Source organism: Pyrgilauda ruficollis, unplaced genomic scaffold, assembly GCF_017590135.1.
Source record: "Pyrgilauda ruficollis isolate IOZ18807 unplaced genomic scaffold, ASM1759013v1 scaffold199, whole genome shotgun sequence".
Classification (NCBI taxonomy): domain Eukaryota; kingdom Metazoa; phylum Chordata; class Aves; order Passeriformes; family Passeridae; genus Pyrgilauda; species Pyrgilauda ruficollis.
Window position 1 is genome coordinate 130292 of NW_024519095.1, and position 10352 is coordinate 140643.

The window sequence follows — 10352 nt, forward strand, 5'->3', positions numbered from 1 at the left end:
GAAAAAGGCAGTTAGGAGTTCATACAGCTGATGAATACACTTGGTCAATTTTCAGGGTTTCTGGAGCTTGTCTTTCTGGTAAATATGAGAGGTAAGACAGAAGAACTCTTGAGGGAAGACAGGGACATATATATTAGGACAGAGTAGGTGGCTCTACAACCCACAAAATCTTAGTCTGACAACTGGGATTTGCCCCTGCTCATAGAAGGAGTCCAAACACTGTTATGACAGGAAATAGGCAGACCTATGAATAACTCAGTTATATTATGCTATTTCAGCGAGGTGGTGATTACCATTTTCAGCTTTGCAAACTGGGTCTTCTGCAGGCCGCTGGAAAAAAAAAATAAGGACGAAAAGGTCAAGGAAAATAGAACTGTCATTTTCTAGACAGAGACACAAAGAGTAACAGTCCAGCATATATGCATTAAGTCTTGTTTCTGTTTTCTATTCTTCCTTGTTCTATTTTCAGACCATTTATTACAAGTGTTAACCAGGGCTAAAATCTTATACTACTGCTAGGATAATTGTCTACAGAATCCCTATTTCTCACCAATTGTTATCAATATGAAAAAGGGGGGGAAACAGGCTTTTTACCTTCAAAGAACGGTCCTTCTTTTCAAAAATAAATGTTGGCTGGGCAAGCACTGATTTATCTGGAAAAGAGAAGAGATAGTTTTGAGTAACAATTCCATAACAGTATTTATAAATCAGAGCTTTGAAAATGCTGTGCAATAGCCAACAGGAGTTTATCCTTTGGTTACAAAGGAAGAAACTAAAAAGATGCAGTGATGTACAGTACAGCACATTAGGAAAAAAAAAAAAAAATCTGAGTGTGAGTTTTGCCTAACTAGATGCCATGGAATTTGGCCTCATATTTTTAATATTTCTCTTTTTTTTTTTTTTTTAAAAAAAAAGTGCTTTAACCTTTACAAGAAACGTCTGCCATCCTTTAAGAACAAGGATGAACTGCATCTTTGCGTAGAAGAAAAAAGCAAGGATGTAAAATGTAAAACACCCCTAAAGGAAGGAAAACAAGAGAATGTGTTACATTTGGCCTTTCAGCTACATTCATACATTCTGCTCTTTAAGCTTCAGGTAGGCGGATGTCTAGGGTCAGTTTTAATATGTGTGTATGGTAAATAAACATATGGAGCTCTATAGAGAAAATTTTAGTCTCAGCACACCTCTGCATCTCTTAGGCATAACCAAAAATATCTTGGATCTATGCTCTTTTTTTCTATGAAATATTTTTCTGCATACATTTGCCTCACATCAGAGTTTATGTTGATTTAGGGTTCACTAGTTCTACATCTCATACAACTTCTTCAGGTTGTTTACTTTGTTAGGCTTGTGACCTTCACAGCCAGTAGAACTCTAATGGACTAAATTTGGTTGTCAGTGTAAAAGAAAAAGCTATTTTCACCAGCACCATTGATTAATGACACATTTATTGTATGAATTAAGGGCACAATTAATGGGAAAAAAAGCAGACACAAACAGATCTTTTTTTAAAGACCACCCCATACAGGATTAATCTCATTCTAGCTTGATACATCTGTCATATGCAGTAAATAGAAACAATCAGCTTCTGGCTATGAGCATATTTTAGCTGTGTACTTTAGATGACAAATGGAAAGCTAAATGCATGTATTTCTCTCCAAGGCTGATAAGCACAGAGTTCAGACTAGGGTGACTGCTGAGCTATTTGACTGGCCTCTGGCCAGAGAAATCTCACACTTGGTGCCTTGTTTGCTGACATTTGACAGAATATTTATCACATACACAACATTTTTGTAAAACTCTTTTCCTCTGTTACCTCTTCAACAAAAACATCCAAGTGAAAATATGTGGATAGATATTTTTATCTAGAACTGCACACCTATCTGTGACCAAACAACTCAAGCTTTGGTATCAATTATTCAAAGGTTTAATAAGGCAAACATCAACCTATCATGGAGGAGTTAAGATTACTACATCAAAAATGTATTCAACTATCAAGGAAAATGTAAACATTGTTGTAAAATAAATGCTTCATGTATGCAAAGGGGCATGGAGCATGAAACTTTCACTCAAACCAAGGCATATGCAGACAGAAGAATAACTACTACAGTTTTGCTGTTGTTAATTTTATTTTTACTTGGGCATCGTGTGTGTGCAAAGGACAGATTTAATAACTTTAGCATGCTTTGCACTGAAAGCCTATTTCTTCCTTAATAGAAAAAGCAGAAAAAAGTTCACATTGTTACACTGAAAGAAAGATAACTCTCTGTCATTGAAAGTTAAAGAAAAATTCCATAATCTGGTTGCAGCTAGGGGGTCAATGGCATGACACAACATGAAGCAATTCCACTTCTATTCACTAGAGGGGAGTGGCACACATGAACAATAGTATTTCACTTAAATATGATTTTTTAAGAGAATAGGCTTTTTTCTGTCCCCTTAAAAACAAACAAACAAACAAATCTGACATTCTTATTGAATGAAGGAAAAATACAAAAAATAAAGAGTAACTCTAGAAGCCTTCACATTCTTCTCAGTAATCCTCAAGCTCAGAAGTTTGCACTATTTTTAAAGGTACATTTTCTACTCCAAAGAATGGAATTAGCAAAGAGTGAACTGCTGTGAAGAAGGAATTGACTTTTTCTCACAGAGTTAACTTTTCCTAGGTCTAAAAGGCTGTAGGGGATTTGAAGGAATTAAGAAAGCCCACTACATTTGAAACAGTGAGAAGATTCCAATAATATTTTAAAACCCAAAAGTTCCTGAAGGAAAAAAACCCCACGTAACTGCTAAATTACCAACAGAAAGATGTGAAGCTACAGCATAATGGTACCCTTAAAAGATAATATCCATATTTTAATACTGCAGTAAATATAAAGAATATATCCCACCTACTGCTCTTGAGCCAAAGAGCTGCCTGCAGATTAAGTCAGAGGTTGCTAAGGCTGCCACAGTTATTTATAGTTTTTAGAGTTTTATAATGCTTCTACTCCAATCAAGAAAACTTTTTTGTAATTTCTGAAGCATTCTCCACAAAGCTCATCAGTAAGATCTTCACTCCTCAATCAGGCTGTTCATAACAGGGTTTTAAAAATATATTTGTGTTAAATATATATGTATCCTAAGCATAAATTTCCATTTACATTTTCAGCTTCTCAGACATTTAGGCACAACATATCTGCAGTTGATCTCCACAGAAAAAGACACCCGGAACTTCTTGTGGATGTAACACAAGGCCATCAAGGAGTTACCACAGTCGTGTGATGTGGTAATTTTAACACTGGTCAGTCCCTCTGCATTTCTCCCCTTCATTCCCTGCACTAAGTCTGCCTCTGGAAGGGTGGCTGAAAGAGAAATGCACCCAGCCACGCCGTGCCAGACTCAGTCCCAGGAACAGGCACAGCAGCCAAGGCCAGGCACAGGCAAATGCAGACAGAGGAACAGGAAGGGGTGGGCTGGAGCCATTCCCCCTCACCATCACCACCAGGACACAGACAGACACGGCTGGATAGTGCCTGGCTCAGACCGGGCCACTCCAGTCCTCAGCAGCCTGGCACTTGTGGATAAAAGAGGCTGTTGGAAAAGTTACCAGAAATTAATGCCAAATGAGCTGCCTCTGGCTGCAAGGACTGGAATAATCCACCAGCCTCAGCCAAGAGTCCAGACACAGAACCTGTCTGTCTGCACATGAATGATCACCACAGATTGGGCTCTCTCTCCCTTGCTACTGTTCCCCTGAAGCTGTTGAATCAGAAATCTGTTTGCTATATTCAAAGAGCAAAACAGACCCTTGCCTGGAAGATGTATTAGAAACATTTCTTTGCGTGAGATCTCACCTGGATGGTGTCCTGGCTCCAGCCTCCTGTCCTGCACAGAAGCACTATCAAATGTGCTCATACCTGAGCTGCTTGACATGGAAGGTGCCCAGCTTACAGGATGGAGACTGCATTCCATTTGGAAGAGCATTGTGGGAAAAAGTAAATGCTGGCTGATGCTTTAGGAGCACTAGCCAGAATAACATATAAGAAATAATGTAAAATTGCTTTTACCAGATTTGCTTGTATCCTAAAAGCCAGCATTGTCCATGAGATGTAAGAGACCCTCTCTCTTTGCTGTGACATTCATTGCTATTGCCTTTTCTAAAGCTATTGACACTTCACAAAGTACATACATTAAAAAATAAGTGGGACCCTAATGGTTTTGAAAATTTTAGAAAATTGTTCCATCCTACCCTAAACACAGATAAATGATCCATAACCTTTGAGGGCTAAGGACACAATGGAGAGAATATAAGCACCTATCTGTTTCTAATTTTCAGGCAGTCCTACGCCTGAAATAATGCAACAAGTGGTGACAGTACTGTTTCTCTATTCCTCTCAAAGAGATGCAAAAAAATGCTCTCAAATCTTTCAGAAGGCAAGATAGGACTTGTGATCTCAATAGAAGTTTTTTATTTCTGATGTTGAAACAGTTAATTTTTATGTTTTCAATTTTAAAAAATTAAATCTGTTGCATCCTCATCATTAACAAACTAGCCAGAAAACTGAAAATGCTTTAATTCATATGCATAGCAAAAACTTACACATTTTTAAAGTAAAGATGGACCAGTTGCTTGGCAAGGCTGAGTCCAGCAGTGGCAGCACCTCTGGGATAATGAATTTAAGAAGGGCAAAAAAGTACTGCACAAGGACAATTGCAGCTGTGAGAGGAGAGAGAATGTGAGACAGGAACAGCTCCGCACACACCAAGGTCAATGAAGGAGGAGAGAGGGAATGTGAATGGTGAGGCAGCTGTGCCCCTGCAGCCCCTGGAGGCCCAGGGGGGAGCAGAGATCTCCTGCAGCCCTGGAGGAGCCCACACCGAGCAGGTGGATGTGCCTGAAGGAGGCTGTGAGCCTGTGGGAAACCTGTGCTGGAGCAGGCTCCTGGCAGGACCTGTGGCCTGTGGAGAGCAGAGCAGCCCTCACTGGAGCAGCCCCTGGCAGGACCTGTGACCTGTGGAGAGAGCGGAGCAGCCCACACTGGAGCAGGCTCCTGGCAGGATCTGTGACCTGTGGAGAGAGCGGAGCAGCCCACACTGGAGCAGGCTCCTGGCAGAATCTGTGACCCCCTTGGGGACACACACTGGATGAATTCATGGAAAACAACAGCCGGTGGAAGGGACTCAAGTCATAGAAGTTCACGGAGGACTGTCTCCTGTGGGAATGACCCTGCAGCAGGGGAAGAGCATGAGGAGTCCTTCCTGTGACAAGGAAGAAGTGGCAGAGACAACATGTGACAGAAGTGACCATAACCCCCATTCCCCATGCACCTGCTCTGCCTGGGGAGAGAAGGTAGAGCAAGGAGGGAGTGAAGTTAAGGCTGTGAAGGGTGGGGAGACTTTTTTTTTTTTTAAGAATTGGGTTTAGTTCTCACTACCATATTCTAATTCTAATTCTAATTCTAATTCTAATTCTAATTCTAATTCTAATTAGACTGGTATTAAACTAAATTGATTTCCCCTCTTTTGCCTGTGATGGTAATTTCTGAGTGTTCTCTCCCTGTCCTTATCTCAACCCATGAGCCTTCCATAATTTTCTCTCCCCAGTCCAGCTGAGGAGGGAAGTGAAAGAGTGGTTTTGGTAGACACCTAGCATCGAGCCAGTGTCAAAATACCACAACATTAAATAAATAAAACAAACAAAAAGGAAAAAAATGGCACAAACCCAAAACAAACAGAAACCGCCTTCTTAATCAGAAAAAAAAATTCTCAAATAGAACATGATACTTGAAAATTGCATAATGTCAAAATAATTTCATTGACTTACAAAACCTTTAACTGCATCCATCTTTTCTTTTACATCCTAGTAAGCACAACACACAATGGCTACATAAATACTTATATTTACCTTATAATTTTACCCTATCAAATGATAAGGCTATGACATTGAATTACCAAGTTTCTGTGCTCTGGTCGGCCATAGCAAATTTTGGAAGCTTCGCACATTATTGCTATAATTTGCAAAAACAGAATCAGAGACACTGCTGTATTTTAATGTTACAGCTTAGATTGCTGGTTCCCACAGATCTCTAACTGAACGAAGTTAATCAATAATAACAAATTCTTGCACATAAGACTGTCATTTTGATTGTTTTACATCTATACTACCTCATTGAGAACATGTAATTTGGGAAGATGCTGAGAAGAAAAGTAGATTTAATGTCACTTCAATTGCTACATCCCCAGAAGTAGTTTTATATCACTAAAATAATAAGGAAAAAAAACCACACTGAAAAACTTTGACTCTGTCACTAATGAATATGTGCTGTATACAGCTATTACTTGAAAAAACTCTGAGACAAAATTTTCTGGCAATATACATGAAAGAAAAGAAGCAACAATGGACTAGCATTTAAGTGGGAGATGCGGATTGAGAAATTTACATTGATAAATAAAATTAATAGAAGAAATTAATAAAAGAAATTATTTTCACTATGCCAGATGATGGTCTGTACATTAGTGTCTTCAAGGAGCAACTATGTAATAATATGACCAATTTTTATTCAAAATGCTGCAAAAACATAGAAAACTATCAATACTTTAGACAGCAAAATTGCAACAGGCAGAAGGAAAATACATATAGTGAGAACAAGAAAGAAGATAAATTAAATATTTTGCTCTCTAAGCTTGGGCTCATGTCTAAATATTGTTTCTGGCTTTTGATACAAAAGACATCTGTCAGTATTTCCAGTGATGGACCATTTTCATCTAAAATTAGTGGAAGTTAACAAAAAACCTTTTGGCTTCTGTCAAGGAGAAATCAAGAACAGGATTTGCCAAACCTGCAACAGAACCACAGTTTATGGTTAAAAATACTCATGGAAGTTCACATTAAACAGAGTCAGTTCCCAGCCAAGAGAAAGTGCCACAATGCTCGAGCCAACACCCTGGGTCCCTCAGTGGCCTCACTACATAAGCCATACATCACTGATATTTGGCCACTGGCTGCACTTGCTGCAGGAGCAACTGTACTTCAGTGGCCCATGAAGAGACTGCTGGACACAGCACTGTGCTCTGTTCAAACACCCTGCACTAAATATGAAATGCACATTGCTTATCTTGGGTTCACACAGCATCTGTAAATACAGTTTGGGGAGCCAAAAAATAACTTCACACCTCCCTGTTTGGATCAGCAGAGAGTACATCATCAAAGATGAGAGTTTCTGTTTCATTGCACTCAGAAAGAATAAAGCTCACCTAATTGACAATTTGCAAAATGAAACTTCTGAAGGAATTTTTCCTAGGACAGCTTTACTGCATTTTTGGGACTCCAATATTGCACGCTCTTTGTTATACAAATAGTTCGTAACCCACATAAATAATTTCCCTGTCATCAGTGGCACCAGTTATGAGAGCAAGGGTTCTTCATGAGGGCACAGTCCTGCACAATCAGACTCTTAACATTTTAAGACATGTTCATCCTCTCTTAAGTCATTCTTCTCAATGCTACAGATTCTAAGCACAGATAGGGAAAGGGTTCTTCTATCCAAAAAAATCCACCTAATGCTCCTAGCTCCCACTTTGGTTTATTGCATGCCATGTGAGAGATGAGATTTAAAATTGAAAATACTTCTCTTCAGCCATAGAAACTCAGCTGACAGCCTGTGGAAGTGTTTATAGATGCAGTATATGTCACACCCACTCACGTCTGTAGAGCACACTTCTCATCTTTATATGGGTATAACATAAACAGGCATCAAAATAGCAATAAAAATTACCCTATCTCAGCAACATGTAACATAATTTCTGAGAGAAATGTAACCCAGTTGGCTTTATTTCAAACATTAGAGTGAAGAAAGTATTTTTGAGAGTCTCATCACTGGAGTGCAATTTTAGCAGTGCTACAAGACCAGAAGTAACTGTGTCAGTAGACCAGCAGGACTGTGCCAAAAACTGTAAACAAAAAGTGTTTTTTTAGAAACACTGAAACATCCCACTGCTCAGGATTTTTAATCTATTGTAAAAGCCAGTAAAATACCCAATGCAAGGGCAATAAAATTTGTAGGCATAAAAAGTGTTACCCTTTTCAGGGTGTTGTACCAAATTTAAATTTCATAAATACTTACGAGACAACACAGAAGTAAGCCTCAGGGGGTTTGTGCAGAAAGTGAACTGTCAAGATCCAACAAATAAGGTCATGATCCAACAACACTCACATATCCATAAACTTCAGTGAGTAGATTGGACTGTGTGCTCAGTATTAAGCACAAACTGAAAGGCTGGTCAGCTGATAAATTAGCCCAACCTCTATAAAATGTATCAGTCATAACATCAGGCTTAGCCCTCGAAAGTCCTCTTGGTAATTTAGGTTCATTCATCAACCCCTGTAGTAAAAAATGGTTGGTGGCATTACCTGCAAAAAGTCCTTAATATTAGCACTTTTTTTTTCTTATGCATCCTCATCAGTTTTTAATGTGATACTGATAAATGATACTGATAAATCACTCTTAATTCACGGCCCTCCTCACTACCTAAATAAGGGATTTTGCTGTCCACCTCTGCAGACAGGCATCAGTCTGAGGAGCTAGAGCAGGACAGTTTTGCTCTCAAGGTGCAGGGCACGTCAGGGCATGAATGTCCAGGAAAACGAGTGTTCCTTCCAGGTACGGCCAGGAATGCAAATGCTACTCCCACCCATTGTCAGGGCCAGCATTTAGGAAAGCTGCAGAAAGCTCCAATGTCGGGGGAGTTAACACTGCCAGAAACCGAGAGAGTCCACATACACACATCTGGTAGCGTCCTTTCCTCGAGTAAAATATGAATTGGAGATTTCCAAGAGATTACCAGTAAAAACAATGCAATAAAAAAGCACAGCCAGCCAAGCTCTTGTTTTGCATTACACACAGCAACAGCACTGTTACAAACCGGCACATTCTTTGTGTTTATCACATTCCCCCCCCCCCCAAAAAAAAAAAAAAAAAAAAAAACCAAAAAACCAAAAACCAAAAACCAAAAAAACCAAACCAAACCAAAACAAAAAAATCAAACCAAAAAAAAAAAAAAAAAAAAAAAAAAAAAAAAAAAAAAAAAACCAAAACAAAAAAACACAAAAAACCGGGGGAACACAAGAGACATGCAAAAGACAATAGCTAACAAAACCTACCTGTAAAGCATTCCTCCTTGGGATCTAACGCGCTGCCGCGGGAGCCTCGGCAGGGCCTGGGCATGGTCTGTTCTTGCAGGCGAGCAGCTTGCTGCAGAGCCCGGGGACCACCGGGCCAGTCTCTTCTTTTGGGGAGGTCGGGCACCTTCGCACCCCGCCGGGGTCTGTCACAGCCAGCACAGGAGCATCGCGTTCCTGCACATAAAACATTCCCTTTGCAAGCAGGAATTGGCTCGTTTCTCATCATGAGGTCAGCATGAGCACCCTTTTATATACATCTCTCTCTAGATACGTAATCACATATATTATATACGCCGGAGCTGGCTCTGCAAACCTGCCACCCGAACGGGCCAGCGGGGGCTCGGGGGGCGCGGTCCGGGCGGGCGGCGCTTCCCGGAGCCACACAAGGATGGAGCGGCGCCGGCCGCCGGCGGGGACAGCTCGGGGACGGGGCCCGGGGCCGGCTCCTCGCCCGCGGGGCGGGCCATGGGAGGGGACTCGGAAAGCCGGGCACGGGAACGTGAGGAGGGAGAGAGGGCGGGCGGGGAAGCTGCGCCAGGAGCGCTGCCCGGGGCTGCGGCGCCCGGAGCGGGGGCTCGGTCGCGGGTGAGCTCTCGTGAGTACTGTGCCTGCTGTGGGGTTTTGGGGTTTGTTTTTTTTTTTTTTTTGGTTTTTTTTTTTGTTTTCAGAAAGAAGATGAAATATCAAGCAGGGTGGGCGAACACCGCGATTGTTCCCAGGCTGATGTGACCCAAGTGCAGCGTCAGCACGAATAGGTGTTGCGGTCCCTCCTTCCAGACGCGCTGTGCCGAAAGTTCTGAAGCCTCGCCCGTGCGTCCTGCTGCTCTCTTAAATGGCAACAGCCCCAAATTCTTCAAGTGGCAGCGATTTCAGGCCATTATGTATTGCAGGCCTGGTGTCAAACTGCCTGTAATCATAAGAGTTCAAGACAAATAGGCAGGACCAGAATCACACGTCTAGTCTAATCTGGTGTCTTTACACAGCCGATATCAGATGTTCCACAGAAAAAAGAGCAAGTCCAAGAGCATGCAGATGCTCCGTGGTTTTCCCTCATTAGAGACTCAGTGTGTGTTGGCATAATTTCTAAAGTGTGCCATTTAACCCTGCTGCAGCAGAATCAGAGAAACTTCTAGACTGGAAAAGACCTCTTAAGATCAAAGTCCAACCTTAACCCACCATTGCCAAGTAC

At 41.2% G+C, this 10352-nt stretch overlaps 1 protein-coding gene across 2 annotated transcripts in view; it reads right to left on the bottom strand.

The window, feature by feature from the left end:
* The window catches only part of RANBP3L (RAN binding protein 3 like), a 31644-nt gene extending 22174 nt beyond the window's left edge, over window positions 1-9470 (bottom strand). For both annotated transcript variants that reach the window (XM_041466122.1, XM_041466120.1), the window contains exons 1-3: window positions 9143-9470; window positions 595-653; window positions 294-330 (exon numbers count right to left, since the gene is read on the bottom strand). In XM_041466122.1, coding sequence (XP_041322056.1) covers window positions 294-330; window positions 595-653; window positions 9143-9389 — 343 coding nt within the window. In that variant the 5' untranslated portion in view covers window positions 9390-9470. The remainder of the gene's footprint in view (window positions 1-293; window positions 331-594; window positions 654-9142) is intronic.
* Between the last annotated feature and the right edge of the window lie 882 nt (window positions 9471-10352).